General features: G+C 44.0%; 1 protein-coding gene across 6 annotated transcripts in view; it reads right to left on the reverse strand.

Moving 5' to 3' along the window:
- Positions 1-12,354: 12,354 nt before the first annotated feature.
- The window catches only part of LOC111835210 (pyruvate carboxylase, mitochondrial), a 117,277-nt gene continuing 112,431 nt past the window's right edge, over positions 12,355-17,200 (reverse strand). For all 6 annotated transcript variants that reach the window (XM_023795296.2, XM_023795270.2, XM_023795288.2 and 3 more), the window contains one exon: positions 12,355-15,673. In XM_023795296.2, coding sequence (XP_023651064.2) covers positions 15,422-15,673 — 252 coding nt within the window. In that variant the 3' untranslated portion in view covers positions 12,355-15,421. The remainder of the gene's footprint in view (positions 15,674-17,200) is intronic.

Raw genomic sequence — 17,200 nt, forward strand, 5'->3', positions numbered from 1 at the left:
ACTATGAACGTATAACAAGCCTTCAATCAGTGTCTGTGGTGAACATTTCATTAGAAGCATTTGCAAAAGGAGATGAATGTCAGTGAACCACTGGCAATGGGACATTGACTGCTCATTGTGCTTCAGCTTTGACTGCGGCAGCATCTGAGTGACCATCAGGTACTCCAGCCATTAACAAAACACATATATTGATCAAGAAAGTATGTGCATTCATCAGGAATTTAGCTTGTGGGAGTTTTACTTGCACAAAAATGTTCTGAGGGCCGAACGAAAAACGATTGGTTCAGAAAGATAACGAATCAGATTGTACAGGAGGTGGGTCCAAGCAACTAGAGGAGAACATAAGAACATAACTATACAAACGAGCGGAGGCCATTCGGCCCATCGAACTCGCTTGGGGAGAACTTAACTAATAGCTCAGAGTTGTTAAAATCTTATCTAGCTCTGATTTAAAGCAATCCAAGGATTCAGCTTGCACTACATTATCAGGAAGACTATTCCATACTCTGACTACACGCTGTGTAAAGAAGTGCTTCCTTAAATCCAGTTTGAAATGTTCTCCCGCTAATTTCCACCTATGGCCACGAGTTCTGAACAGCATCTAAACCTGTTAGAATCTTATAGACCTGGATCATGTCCCCCCTCAGTCTCCCTTGCTTGAGGCTGAACAGATTTAGCTCAACTAACCTTTCCTCGTATGACATTCCTCTAAGACCAGAAATCATTCTTGTGGCCCTACGCTGCACCTTTTCTAAGGCTGCAATGTCCTTTTTAAGATATGGTGACCAAACCTGCACACAATATTCTAGGTGAGGTCTCACCAAGGAATTGTATAATCTTAGCATTACCTCCCTTGACTTAAACTCCACACACCTGGAGATATACCCCAACATCCTATTGGCCTTTTTTATTGCTTCCCCGCACTGGCGAGAATGAGACATGGAAGCATCAACATACACATCAAGGTCTTTCTCATAATCAGCTACCTTTATTTCAGTAGGTCCCATAAAATACCTGTACTTTATATTTCTGCTCCCTACATAGAGTACCTTACATTTGTCTATGTTAAATTTCATCTGCCAGGTGTCGGCCCTGTCACTGATTAAATCAAGATCCCGCTGCAGCTGCTGAGCCGCTAGTTCAGTATCTGCTACACCACCCACCTTGGTGTCATTTCACCAGTTTACTGTATATATTGGTGTCTATATCATTTATGTAAATTAGGAACAATAGTGGTCCTAAAATTGAACCCTGCGGTACCCCACTATGAACGCAGGCCCACTGTGACATTCTGCCTCTTATAACTACTCGCGCTTCCTATCTGTTAACCAGTTATCAATCCAGGTCGCTACAGTTCCTAAAATACCTGTCGTTTTGAGTTTAAGTAAGAGCCTCTTGTGGGGGACAACATCAAAAGCCTTTTGGAAATCTTAGTAGATGACATCATAGGCCTTCTTATCATCAACTTCCTGAGTAGCTTCCTCAAAAAACTCCAACAGATTTGTTAAACAGGATCTACCTCTCCTAAATCCATGCTGGCTATCCCTCAAAATGTTATTTGAGTCCAGGTAATCTACCATTTTCTCTTTGATTATAGCCTCCATAACTTTACCAGTTATACAAGTTAGACTGATTGGCCTATAGTTTGACAAATTACTTCTATCCCCTTTTTTGAAAATGGGCGTTATGTTGGCATGCTTCCAATCAGAAGGTACCACACCAGGAGAGACAAAGACATTTCATTGGCTGGTCCTTCCTCCTCTAATTGCTTGGACCTACCTCTTCTACAATCTGATTGGTTTAGAGAGATAACCAATCATTTTTGTTCAGCCTTCAGCACATCTTTGTGCAATTAAATCTTTTATGAGCAGGAAGATAGCTGTAGGAATTCTGACATTGGATTGATGCAGAATTATGTAGAATTGTTACAGTATAATTTCTTCAAATATGTTTGCTTTTTTAGCACAGGCCATACTTCAGAATAAAATCGATGCACTTTTATGTATTATCTAACTGTAATGAGACATTGGTTTGGAGTTTGCCAGTCTTTCAATTTGACCTGCATCAGTAGCTTCTCTATTGTTATTGGAGACCACCTTCCAGATGCAGCCAAATTCTAGATTGCATTTCAACCTGAAGATGGTCTACAGCTCAGGACTCTGCTGGTGAATTTGATGTTCGTGTTTCATCCACTACAAACCAAACACTCGCTTGTGATTCACATTGCAAAGAGGTTATATTCTCTGACACTTATTTGAAATTTCCTTGTGTTAAATTTAGGCCAAGAGTAACTGTTGTAAATGTTAACATATGTTACATATTGTTTTAAAATAGTAAAATGAATTTCAAAACTTTGGGAAACATGGAGAGCAGCTGCTGAGGTATTATATAATTAACACTTTGTTACCTGAATACATAATAATACTTTCAGTGTATTTGTAACAGTTTAGGTTTCAGATGTAAACAAATGGTACTTACAGTGATTTTTAATCTCCAAAGTAAAATTGCCTGTGCTTTATATATATATATATATATATATATATATATATATATATATATATATATATATATATAAAAGTAACTTCTAGTTTATAACTTCTAGTTTAATAAGGTGAAGCAGATGACACTGGGAATGACCAAACACCAGCCAGGTGGAAGCTATTTTCTAATGCCAGAGATGACCGTCAACTTATCTGACAGCTACTCATGAATCGGAGGATGACATTAAGTGACCTTCAAAAATAATGTGAAACATTTAAGTGCGGGTGTGAAGTGCACTGCTAGGACAGTTCATATCAGGCTCTGAGAAGCAGGACTGAAGTCCCGTAAAGCAAGGAAGAAGCCCTTCATTAATGACAAACAGCAAACAACCAGGCTGCATTTTGATAAAAAATTACATTATTCAATGACGCACACCCATACATTGAGAAATGAGTGAAACAAAAATTGTGCTGTGGTCTCAATTTTTTCCAGAGCTGTAGGTTATTATGAAAACAACACTCAGGTAATTAAATTTGACCAAAAGAATGATCTCCATAGACATCTCCATAATGGTTAGGGTTAGGTTCAGGATTGCAGTGATTCCAGGAAACATAGGCACTGTACTGTATCGTAATGTGATGGCATTTAAACTGAAGCTTTAATATAATGGTGTTAAAACATGATGCAACCATTTAAGAGAAATGTAAACAATAAATGGACCAACTATTGAAGGGTAATCTAAAAGGGTCATGTCAGGAAGTTTTGCATTGTTGGGAACGACTGTTACTTTAAAAGAAGTCTCTACACTGTGGGAGGCTGGAGAGCTTTGATAAATTCCTACAGTTCTTCAAAGCCTTTGATAACTTACAAATTTGCACTGACACGGGCTCACTGTGCTACGTTTCGAGCTGAAATAGAAATTTCAATGGATGAACTTTGGCAAAGGCAGAACAATCATTTTTCAGCATTTTGACCTAGTTTCTTGAACTCGGACCGGCAGTGCCCTCCGGAATTAATGACCAAAAACGGTTGTGAAAAAATGTCTTTATTCTTCATTAGTTTGATCTTACACTCAAATTATGAGAGAAACCTAACCTTTCACTGAGATAGATTTATTTAAAGAATACCTTTCCAAAGAAAGACTTTTTTTCCCATAAAAGACACATCTCACAGTTACTGGCAGCCATGCATTTAGTGTACTTTGTGTGGCCTCCCTTTGCCATGACAACAGCATTAAGTCTTTCCTTACAATACTGGATGAGATAGGAAAGCACGTTTAAAGGGACACTAGACAATTCTTCCATACATAATCCCTCAAGATGCTTCAAAGTCCTTTGACCTCACTTGTAGCTTCTCCTCTTCAGCTCATTTTATGAGGTTTCAGTGGGGTTTAGGTCAGCAGATTGGCATGGCCACTGCAGAAGCTTGATCCTGTGCTCACTGAGCCGTCTATGTGCATTTGGCACTTTGCTTCGAATTATCATCTTGCCAGAAAACCCAACCATGATCCAATCTTAACCTTCTGCCAAAGGCAGTCAGGTTTTGGTTGAAAATCTCTTTATATTTGATGGAGTATAGGATGGCATACATCCTAACAAGTCTCTCAAGACCTCTGAAAGAACATGAGCTGTGGAGATTAGGCTCATTGATAACACTTCACTTGGGGCACAAATACTTAGTAATAAGTCAGTTACTACTGAAGTACACATCATGAACAAATATAGTAATTACTTCAGATAAAAGATGCATCACGATTAATGATGAACAAATATGAGCTCAGTATTTAACTTATTCATTACTTCTTCCTTCAGTAGTTTCTTAGCAGTTCACAAAGGTTTACAAAATTAACAGATATAGTAACAAATATAATAACTGATTGAGATAAAACATGCACAACAATTCACTAATGATGTATTAACATGAGATCAAATATGTAACTAAGACTTAGTTTCTGGTTAATTAATACATAAGTAATAGCATAATACTACATTATTTGTGTCAAGCAAATTGTTACCAGTTCAGTTCTTCATGACCTTGACTTACTTTGGGCCAAACCCATCACTGGTGTTTGTTGCAAAAAAAAAATCCCTATTTTTGTTTCATCTGACAACAAAACCTACTTCCAATCAAAATTCCTGCAGCGTTTAGCAAACTCCAGGCACTTACACTTGTGGTTTTATGTCACCAGAGGCATTCTTCTGCAAAGCCTGCTAAATTGTTTGCTGGCATGGAGATGGCGTCTAATTGTAGTTTTGGAGACTTGGTAATCCCAGGATGCAATCAACAGCTTCAGTTGTCCAACTGTGATCCTTGGAGAAGATCTTACCTCTCAAGCTCCCCCTCCCCCACTGAACAGGCTGATTTCTTCTTTCAGGTAGTGATATCACAGCTCCAGTTCTTTGGGACTTCCTGCTCTGGTTGTAGAAATAGGCATTTTCAAGAGAATCTTTGGTTTATATTATCAGGCCATTGCCTGATTTATGTAGTTCAGCAACCTTTTGTTAATTTGTTTATTACCTGGTCGTGCCCATGCTGCCGGCTGAATAAAGGGCTTTGGCTTCTGTTTCCTCATATTTGTACCCAGTGGAACAGCAAGTCACGCATCACCACTTCGTTCCTACAAATTCAGGCATGTTTATAAAAGGCGAAATGCGAACGTGTATATATGTTAATTAGATTCCGCTTCTGAGAATTTTGCTGTGACACCTGTGCTTTGAGAACTTTTTTTCAGCGAAAGGTTAGATTTATCTCATAATATGAGGGTAAGATCAAACTAATGAACAATAAAGACATTTTTTTTTCAAAGCCTCCTTTGGTCATGTTGATCAAGGCTGCGAGCGACTCCAGCAGACTCTGTACTCCTGTGGTTCTGTGGCTTCGGGGTCCATGCAGCCCCTGTGCAGCAAGCTATAAATAACCCGCCAGTGGCATCCCTCTATGCATTAAAGGCTTGCGTGGCTGTTAACTGTTCACACTGCGTCCTTCATTGTGGCTGCTGCTGCGCGTATCATCATGCCTCATCTGCCGATTCTCCGGTAGAAGCTGCCGTTTCCCCTCTCCATTCTCACGCACCTTCATTGCCCCAGTCTGATTTTCTACACAAAAACCCTTTGAAGAAACAGTGGCATACGGGTCCACGAACTCAGCTCTTCCTTCTCCTCCTCTCCCTTTTTGGCTGAGGTGGTTATTTGAGGAAAAAAAATGAAACATACATATCACTCACATTCTCTCAGGCTCTTTAAATAGTACCTTCCACCCTGTCACTCTCACAGTGAGGGTAATGTCTCAATATTTAGAAAAGAAATGTACAATGTCAATGAAGGAAAATTATCAATTGGCACCCTTGTGGATCTTTACTCCATATTCACTCCCCCCCCCCCTTCCCTGCTCTGTCTTCCAGTCCATGGACCACTTCATCCAGATGGCACAGCTAAATTTGGACAGCTTTAGACTCTAGACCACATGCACAACTGCCATTCTGACACACGGCCTCCCCAGGGAACACCCACACCAAGATGAACGGACATACCAACCCCCACCCCCATGCACTTATGAATGTCCTATACATCAATACGCAGTAGACAGACACAAACTGCTGCATCCAAAAAAAAAACACATATGCATACCTTAAAAACGTTTTCAGTACTGTGCAAAAGTTTGACGTTGTCGCCGAAAATATTTAAAGCTATTAATCTGACCCTGCATAGGATGATTGGGTTTGGAAAATGGATGGATGGAATTATCTGTGTAGTCAGTGTATATTTGCTCAGAAAAAAACACAGTTTAACATTAGTATATATGTAAGTAAACAGTAGTAATAAAAAAATGTCAAGAATTTCAAGTCGGATGGGACACGACTTCTATTCCCAAACCTGTCGATAGGGCAGGGCCGATTCTAGGATTTGACCCTTACGGGGCTCAGCCCCCTGAAAAAACATGGAACACCCCCGCCCCCCGAAGGGGGCTCTGAAATCGCAAAGCTGACACACTTTGACTGACATAAAAAGGTTCACACCAAGACAGAGAGCATTTAAACATCATTTTCTCTGACAGCCGAAGAATTGTGCGCAGTACGGTATGAATAACAGACACAGCTGTGAAGGTAGGTGAGCATTTCAGGAGCTCTGAAGATGCTCCGGCGAACATGAAGGCTGCTGCCCAAGCCTGTGCAGAAGTCGCTGGAGCGGGAGGCCGCCTCGCCTCTCCGCGCCTCGCCTCTCCGCGCCTCGCCTCTCGCTGCCTCGCCGCAGATGAAAGCCATTGTGGTCACCGTTTGATTTTCCTGTAACCGTGATTCCATTTACGGCCGCTGTGACTGAGACTTGCGTATGAATCTGTAAAAGGTCGCTCTTCCAGGGAGGGATCAAAGACCGCCACCCCCCCCCCCCCCCCCTTTGGTCTCCTTTCTCTGTCCTGTTCCTTCTCCTCATGCACGTCCCCAGCACCATTCCTGCTGAAAACCTCAGCACGACCAGCATAATGCATTCAGTTATACCAGCATATGCTGTGTTCTGGTTCTGCTGGAGCAGCATCATTGATGAAATATTGCTGGTCCTTCAGCTGCACTAGGACCAAACCAGCATGGAAATCACAATGGTCTATGCAGTTTTTGTTCAGCAGGGATATTCCCATTCGTTTCCTCTCCCCGGCCTGTCTCACGCATTATTCCTCCCCTCTTACTTCCGGTTTCTGTTTGTATTCTTTATTCATTCTTCTTTTCACAGAGAGAGTGTACTCTATCTCCTCAGCTATCCCTCTTCTGTCACTCTCTGCATCTCTGTGCCATTAAAAATTTCACAGGTAAACAGCATAAAGCTGGACAATAACACAGTGTGACCCCCGTAAACAGGCTTGTGTGGCTAAATAGGGGGCCCCCACTTTGAAGTCACCCCCCCCGATAGGTGCCGGTGCCGGTCACTCAGGCAAAGGCACTAAGCGTCTTCAGATCACGCATCGTTAAGCTGCGAGAGAAATGAAAACCAGAACAAGGATGCAGAAGAACCCAGGAGACATGAGTGTGCGGAAATAGCCACAACTTAATAAGCACATTAATGCCACCGCCTGACGTGTGTGATAATGTATGCAGCTTGGGATCCCTGTTTACATACACAATGAATGTTAACGAATCGGCTGCTGTTTATTTATGAGGATGTGAGAAGGAACTCGGAATGTTTTTTAGGGGACTCTGTGTGTGTGTGTGTGTGTGTGTGTGTGTGGGGGGGGGGGGGTGGTTCTGTGCTCTATACGGAATGAGTGTGTGTGTGGGGGGGGGTTACGTGCCAGGTGCCCATCCTCCCTGCGAGGTGTGTGCGTGCAGCTGTGTTTGTGTGTGCCGCGTGAGGGCTAACAAAGCAGAAATGACAGTAATTAACTAAACGAGCTAGAGAGGCACCTGGGGGGAGTAGCTTTCGCCTTTTCTTAATCAGAAATGGACAGAGAGAGAGAGAGAGAGCAGAGAAAGGGACAACAGGATAGATGGAGGGAGAACAAGCCTGGGGAGAGAGTGAGCGTGGTATAGAGATGGAAGGAGGGTACGGTAAGAGCAGGATGGAACGAGGGAGGGAGAGAGAGAGAGAGAGAGAGAGAGAGAGAGAGAAAACAAACACAAGACGAGCAAAAACAACCGACACAGAAACACTGTATTTTTGGTAACAGACAACAGAAACAGTAAAGATTTGACATGAAATATGTTAAAGGGATAAAAAAAGTGTAAAGAATAGGAGAGGAGGAGAAGAAGAGAGAGGGCAGATACCTGGGCAGAGCGAGCAGGCTGCAGGGAGCTGAAATGCGTTCAGCACAGACCAGAGCAGACTGACTGCTGTTAAGGACTAATTAATGCTCTGGTCCCTGTCCGGCCAAACAAGAGGCATGCTGCCTAGGTTCGTAAATAAGGGACTGAGATGTGCAGCGTGAGACCTGCCTTCCTCAGCGCAGCACTGCTATGAAGGAGCTGCTCTACCATCAAACAGTCCGTGGGGAGTCTGTTTTTATCTTCCAGGAATAAAACTGTTTGGCTCCATCTCGTTTCCTGAGAAATATGGGGTCACTGTACTTTGCCTGTAAATCTGAGACCAGGGCCGCTTAGGCAGGCAGGAGACCGCGTCTGTGAAATCACAGTATGGAGCCAGAGATGATTATTAATTATTTTTCCACATAGCCACCACACGGACATTTCCCCGTCTTGCACTCTGTACACCAAGTGGGGAAGGCTGCACCTTACAGAAATAGCCCCATGAGAGAGAGACTGGGGTTCTGCATCAGCAAAACAGGGGTATGACGCCTCTCAGAGATGCAGGGGCAGATGGCGATTTTCGGAAGAAGACCGCTGCCTTGCTGCATTGGGATCCCAACACGGGAATGTGACCCAGTGATGCGCAGTGGAGGGAATGTGACCCAGTGATGCGCAGTGGACGGTTTGCCTCATTGACACCCCTGGTTCTGTTAGGTTCGGACCAATGAGCTGGAGAGTCTGCTTCATAGCACCGGTAATGCGCTAACTGACACCCGGAACCGAATGGTGATAAGGCTGCCACTGGGATCGGGCACAGCCAAAGATCACTCAGACCGTGACGTGGCATCAGTGTGACTGCAGAGAAACGTTCCCCCAGCCCTCCAGCGAGTGCCCATGCGGAGGGGCTCATACTACACCCACGGAGGATCTATAAGAAAAAGTCCATAAGCCACCTGAGTTCAGGCCTCATTTTTGTTATGATCGTGTTGCACTGGTGATGATCTACTGGTATAGCCCAGGGCCCCAAGATGTAGGGGCCCCAAAATGTACCTGGTTGTTACTACAGCATGTTATACTGTAGGCAGGGGTGAGTAGTTCAGATCCAGAAAGTAAAAATCCAGACCAAGATATTGTTTCGACCAACCAGCTGAGCGCTCTGTGTGTGACTGTGACTCTTTATACTCAGCTGCCTGGTTCAAACAAAATCCTGGTCTGGACTTTCATGTTCTGGACCTCAATCACTCACCTCTGACTTTAGCTAGGTGTTGTATGTTGGCCCCACTCCCCTAAATCTGGCCTGGACTTTCTCGAAAGAGAAACAAATGTCCCACAAGGTTTCACTTGGATCTGCATGTGGAGTTCCTCCTTAGAGGGGTGGGGTAGGGGGGTTGACACACAGGCAGGCACACAGAGAGACTCCCAGAGGCCTAAATCTCTGCATTTTACTGTGTGCCATTACCGCTCTGTATGAGCTTCCGGCAGGGTTGTAAATATAATATCAGAAGACCAGCCAAACTTAGTAATAGCCTGTTGATAAATATTGTTTCCTGTGACTCCCTCCAGTCACTAACCATTTCAACAGCTTTATTTCTCACAGAAATGTAGCTGCAGTTTGCAGCAGTTCCCACAGCCTTTAAGATAAGCACTGATCAGTGACTCAAATCAAAGATGCACCATTTATATGCACACATTTGATAAGACACTATATGCTGTGGAAATTTGACTTTCTAGAGCAAAAACCAATTCTATTTCATCGGGCAAAACAAAGGCGAGAGAATCAGAATCTTTCCGGAGAACTGATCTCCGTTCCACATTATGAACCACCCTGACAGTGTTGTCCTCTAGCATGAGGTATATCCTAACCCCAATGTGAACATCATGACAAGCAGCATGGCTCAAACAGACAGCAGTCAGCACATGAGTGAAACCGTCGGCAACCAGCATCAGCCAGTCTCATTGGTCAGTAAGGGCTACAAGAAGCATGAAGCGTATTGGATCCCTGAGAATGTGAGTGGGGATAGGACAGGGCTGGCTGTGCCCCAGCTAACACCCCCCAGGCCAGACAGTTGCAGCCCAGGAACAGGAAGGCAAAGTAATGCATGAAGCAGACAGAAGATGTCCTTTTAATCCACCATGTGTGAGAAATCTAGCAGGCCGATCTCCTTAATGCAGCTCGTGCATTTTATGGGTACGTTTTAAAACCTTTCAGCACCTTTTTAGCTTAAATAAAGAATGAGAAACGGAGAAAAATAAAAGTGAAAAAGCACACAGGCCTGCCTGCATCCCTCGACACAGGAGCCTTGTTTGCATATTGCTCTCCCCGCTGGCCTGGGGGACAGGAACTCAATCAAATCCATCACATCACATCAACAGGCCTGCCTGACACCCTGGGTACCCCCCCTCCAGCGTACTCATGCACAGACAAATCCATCAATCAGCGAGCGTGAACCTCTCAGCCCCCCCCACCAGAACAACACATGTCGGTGCTGAGGGCTCCCATCCATTAGTCCCCCTGCTCATCAGCTGTCTGCTCCAGCCTTTAATGTTCCTGCTGGGGCAGTGTGTTCCCACAGCACAGAGCTGAAGCTCCAGCCTTTGGGGAAATGCTGTTCGGCTCCTTGCAGAATAGGGAGGGGGCATGAGAGGGGCCACAATTCACACAGAGGGGCCAACCTTGTCATTAGCCAATCGTATGCTTTGAACCGGTGAGTGACAGGAAAAGTGGTGCTCCAGGGGCCAATCAGCTTTCAGCAGGGCTAGTGCCTCTGTGGCCCTGCCCTGTTGCAGAACATAGCCACACCACATGGTGTGGTGCTGGTTCACTTAGCAGACTCCTCCCCATCATTACATTACTCTCATAAATGTCAGCTACTGCATTATGGGGTGATCTATTTAAAGGCGGGGGGGGTGGGGGGAGAAAGCAGTGCGAGAAAAGATTAACTGAAACACAGGCTGATTCACAGGAAACAGTGAAGTAAATAAATACCCGAAGACTACAGGGAAAATGATTGCTGGAGCCAGAGAAAGTGACAGGGAGATTTTTCACAAACGTAACAGTCAAAGGCGCCTTTTGTTCCTCCGCCTCACCTGCGGTTCCTGCTCTTACGCCTCCACTCTATACCCGCCTTGCCGACCAGATTGTCCAGGGAGCACAAGGAGGAATAGGGGGAACTGGGAAGGCGGCAGGAGGCTCTTTGGGGGCCGCGGCGCTGGTAACACCCGGACGGCTCGAGGTAAGGCTTCGTCAGGCTGATGGAGAACGATTACCGGAAACGGGCTGGAAGAGCATTGCTGTGGATGCTGGAGCAAAGCAGCGTCGTCGAAATATGAAGTCAAAAGGAAAATTCATGCTGAAGGTTAGCTGATTTACTTCATTGTGCTACTGACCAGGTCCCCGCCGTCCCTGCACACCGGGGACCTCAGCCGCCAGGCCGCCGGCTAACAGCCTGAGCCCCGAGAACAGCGCCTCCCGGTGGTGTGAAGGCTGCTCGCACACAGATGGGAGCATATGCCCTTTACCGTTTCAAAGACACAATCCCCCACAGGTCCCACCTGACGCGGATCGCGGAGCGTGGAGCTCTGGCAGGTCCTGGGGTCGCGTCAGTCTCATTAAATGCAGCGCGGGGGCATTGGAAGCAGAGCGCAGCAGCCGGTCGCACGGCCTCTTCCTACTCACCACACCCCCCAGTCTGCCGCGCGAGGCCCCCTAACAGGGCTGGCCACTTAATTAGCACCAGAGGTTCAGATCAATACGACCTCAGCCCAGACCTGTCTGTCAGCAGACGGGCACATTCTGGAGAAGGAGCAAATAGAGGCTAGAGGGTGATCAGGGACAGAGCCTACATGTGCCCTCTGTCACACACACACACACACACACACACAGACACACACACAGACAGACAGACACACACAGACAGACAGACAGACACACACACAGACACAAACACACACACACAGACAGACACACACAGAGAGACAGACACATACACACACACAGAGACAGACAGACAGACACACACACAGAGACAGACAGACAGACACACACACAGAGACAGACAGACACACACACAGAGACAGACAGACAGACACACACACACACACCTGTCACAACAAACAAACAAGCAACATCACGGACAACAGGCCAATCTGTATCCTGTCCTTTATTTTCCTTATTGATGTCTCATATTGCATATTTCACAAAACTGAATCAATAACCAAACACAGAAAATGCATTGAAGCACTTGCGAAACTGATTTTAAGAAACAGATGGAGAGACTCACAAATTCAGATTTCATGAACAAGAAATACAATAGAGCGATGGTAAAGTTTTCGATCACACAGCTAACGTTGACCTTTAATGAACACACATCATTCACAATACCTCATTTAGGTGACATATATATGGATCAAATCTTTTTTTACACATGTATTTAACACTGCACACGAGCACTTGTAGAGCAGATATAGAAATATAGCGCTACCACTATTAAGTAGTTTGAAATCTGCTCTGTTCCTATATGCAGATCTATAGCTTCAAAGAAATTGAGTGTTTCAGGAAATTGGCAAAAACACATTTCACATTTCCCGCTCCACTGAAATTGTTTGCTGTAAATGTGTCAATGTATGTCATTATTCAGGTTTTTTCTCATAATTACTTTTGACATTTTTCTAGTCACTAATAACGGGCACTGGGATGAAACTGGAATAATCACCCATTTTCACAGCTCCACACACACACACAAATGTGAAACACACACCACCCAACACCTGAGACTACAGCTTCACAAGTGTTTAAGTCCCTTGTCTCTGCTCAAAGAAATTACGTTGCTGCTGATTTTGGTATATGGTACATCTGTTCTGCTCATTATGTCTTACTTTGTTACATTGAAAGGGCATTTCTAAATCCAGGTTTCCCCTGAAAACAATGTGTTTTATTTCTGCATTGTGCTTAGCGTTATCTTGCATCTACAGCAATTCAGGATGTGGACTGAAATATTCTCCAGAAAGGAGAATATCTTTCTACAATGAAGAAACTCTACATACCAGAACATGGGCCTATATGATAGTTTGGTTCTATGTCTATTCATTAGCATATGGAGGACAGCCCAACATAATCATAACCATTACTAGTCTATAATTTTTAATATAATCCAAATTTTATACTATTGTTTTTGGCTTAAAACACGTCTTGCTTTCACAGATAATGGCACTTATTGAGAATTCAGTGTTTTCATGGCTAACTTTGCACATGCCACATATTTGTGATCTGAAGAGGCCGAATTTGATTTCTTCCACTTTCATAAACTGAATCAGCATTATCATGTTTAAAGACTGAAGGCATTACCACCAAGTGACTGTAATCACCTGCTGGACATTTCTGTAGGATTTCCTGAACAAACCTCACCCAATGAACTCTTTCAACCTCGGCCACGCAGCTTCAGCTCATGTTTGCAAGCTGTCGTTCGGCATCGAACCACCTCAAAATATTATGCAAGCGCTTGACCCCTTACAAGCTACAGCAGTGGAGCATTTACCATAAAAAAAAAGAGAGGCTGGAATATTTTCACATTATTGTGCATTATTCTGAGCCCAGTTCACACAGCAGAAAAAGGTTGAACTGGCTGCAGATCAGCTACAGTCTGTTTCATTCAGCACTGGGATGATGTAAGGAGACAGTGTCTCTGTGCTCTTTGCCATTTCTCAGAAATGCCATTTAACGGCACATTATGTTTGCATCACTTTCTCTCCCCTCTTACGCTTCTGCTATACAAGGCAACTGGTAAAAATAGGCACCAGTAATAATTTACAAAAAAGAAAAACAAACATTTCATAACGAATCAAATACTCATTCTATCTAATAAACAGATGCAAACAATGTTTCAAACACTTCTAAACACAAACCTGGAATAGAGTCCAACAGTGATGGGGGGTTCGCCTGTGTTTTCTGGAATTTCTGCCTATTAATTGTGCAACTTTGACAATAAGCAGGAATAATCAAGTGATTGTCCAATAACCCCCCCCCCCCCCCCCCCAACTTAAAAAAAAATAAAAAAATCACAATTTTAATTATTTGTAAAAAATATGCCCTGGTAATATAACAGTAGAGTGATAATAGTCAAGTGATATTCCATGGCTAGGTCAGAAGTAATGCAGTTTTTATCTGACCTCAGTTTAATATAATCGCATTAATTTATTGCTTTATTAAAGAATTCAGGACTCATCTGTGTGCCATGAATGCCTCTGCACTTATGCTGGATGTGATGCAGTCTAAAAAAAGTGTTTAATAATGTAAACTCCACAAGACCATTTTCATCTCCTGTAATGTGACGAAAACGTCACTGCGGGTTTTCAGCTTGCGGTGGCCATCATTAGTGGCACAAGCACCTGCTGACACATGGCACAAATGGTAGAATGGCAATTTTTTTCCCGCGACGCACAGAGAACAAGCCCCAAAACATCAAATTCAGCATCGCAAATCACTGGCGAGAGGGACAGTGACATGAAAGACCCACCCCAGGCTACCATGTCGTACATGCGCGTGAAATAAGGTGACTGGGAACGGTAAGGGCCCAACAGAGCTGGCGCAGCATAAAATGCTGCGAGACATCTTCCCCCGTCCCTCATTAGCCCCTGCTAATTGCACCCTCATTTGTTCATTAATTTAAAAACTAAAGTCATTCATCTGAAAAATAATTCTGTTTTTCTCTCCTCCCTTCCTTGAAACAGCAGGTCAGATTTCTGCTTTGGGTAACAATATATAATCATATATATCATATATACCTGTATAGATATCATTCACATATACACACACACACACACACACACACACACACATATATATATATATATATATTATATATATATTATATATATAATAGCAAAGTTCCTGACGTAGATACAGAATTTCTAGATGGGTTCCACTTTCTGTGCCATATTTGTTTTCATTGTTCATGTCCTCATTAAATGTCTGTTTAGATGCATATAGTGGGAATAGCTTAGAGGTATAAATAGCTTCATAAGTCCCACAATCATATATTTTCTCATGAACAAAGACATAGACCATCTTAGATAGACATATTATTTAATTTCCACTAAGATTTTATATTTTACATCCAATAGCCAAAACTCATACATTAGGACCATTACAGTGAATGGGCAGAAAGCAATTCTAGTAATTCTATATCTACAGCCCACTGGCTGCTTCCAAGCCTACTCATTGATCTCTAAGATGAGGTCATCACCCTCCAGACTGCTGTCGGGCGTCACATAGATCTTGGCGATGGTGCCAGAGAGGGGAGAGTTGACCACTGTCTCCATCTTCATGGCGCTGAGCACGCAGAGCGGCTGGCCCTTCTCCACCTTCTGACCAGCCTTCACCTTCACCTCCACCACCTTCCCCGGCATGGGAGCTCCCACCTGACCTCGCACGTCCTTCAGGGCCTTGGGGTGGAAATGCATCTCCTGGGGTTGGGAGCAACAGTGAGCACCACTGTGTCAACATCGGGTATTGATGTGCAGAGGTGGAAAGTTCAAGTCCAGCAAGTATTAATCCAAAGCAAGGCTTTTGTTTCAACCAACCAGTTGGGTATAAAGAGTCACATGATACTCAACTGGTCGGTTGGAACAAAACTTGGGTCTGGATTTGTAACATCTACAAAACATCACCTACATAAAACATCTACAGTATAAATTATATGATTATTGCAGTATCATTGATTTACAACTGTGATTCGCCTGGCTGGCACTACATGTACAGGCATAGAAAATTAACCAATGCCCTTCTGACCAATCAGATTCAAGAATTAAACAGTGCTGTGGTATAAGCCAGTATTGATTCCCATGATACTAGACAAAAAAACACATTTGCAACCAATCAACATCTCCTTTATGCCCTGCAGAATTATGGTGAGACTGTCCAAAAGGACAAAGTAAGGAAGGATACATTTACGCAGCATCCAGTATTTGAGGACATGCACCCCCATAGTGAAGGTGAGCATTAAATATTATCCAGGCTTTGGTGGCTGCTGGGAGAGGGCAGAACTATGAACCTTAGCGCCAGAGTCGCTCGACAAGCCAGCCGGTGCGTGTGGCACTAATAAGATTAACAATGTACAACCACTTTAAGACGAATCATCAATCTACCCCTAAACAAACTCCCACAGAGAGCCCCCCGGGGACCAGAGCGAATGGAGGAGTCGGCTTAACTTCTGCCGCTAATGCTAGCAGATCCATTTGCGCTACAGGGCTAGCGGATGCCTGGGGGACTGGAGAGTGACAGACAGCTCAGCGGGTAACAGAGCAGTGCAATCAATTAGCCAGCCTGGGGACCCTACTTAAACGACTGCACCGCGCCTGTTTCAGGCGACAGCCTGGAGATAATGCAGGCTGAGGCTCTCCTGGTCTGGAGCAGTCCACCGTGTACGGCAGGGTGCAAAATGTCTGGGATATTTCCCCCCGTTCAAGCTTTACCAGAATTACCTGTCTGCACTCCATATTTCATCTACTCACTGTTTTTCATGTGCTGCACACCAGACAGGGGCAATATAACAGTGTACACCATCTAGTTATGAATCTTATTGCAACAATACAGTTAGAATTGTAAGTTACCATGTCCACCCATGTCATAGCCCACACGGGGTTGGTCTACGTACTGATAGGAGCATCAAATAATTGGTCTACAGGGATTTTGGAGGTGTAGGGTACACGGGTCAAGGCTAGAATATTGGTCAATTTAACCCAGGGTTTCTAATATGGGCCATGGAACAGCGACAGTTTGGTCCGTGAAAGGCTGCTGCACAAATGCAAACCCTGGTGAGCAAAATTTACTGGCAGGACAGGACTGGGCGATAAGAGAAGTAAGAAACTTTCTTATTGTTGATAAGGTACAATGCTTGATAGCAAACATCAGCCTATCACATCACAGAAACTAACACAATTACAGCCAATCATCAGTAGTCTTTTATGAATGGACAACCTACGTGCAGCACA

This window comes from Paramormyrops kingsleyae, chromosome 10 (genome assembly GCF_048594095.1).
Source record: "Paramormyrops kingsleyae isolate MSU_618 chromosome 10, PKINGS_0.4, whole genome shotgun sequence".
Classification (NCBI taxonomy): Eukaryota; Metazoa; Chordata; class Actinopteri; order Osteoglossiformes; family Mormyridae; genus Paramormyrops; species Paramormyrops kingsleyae.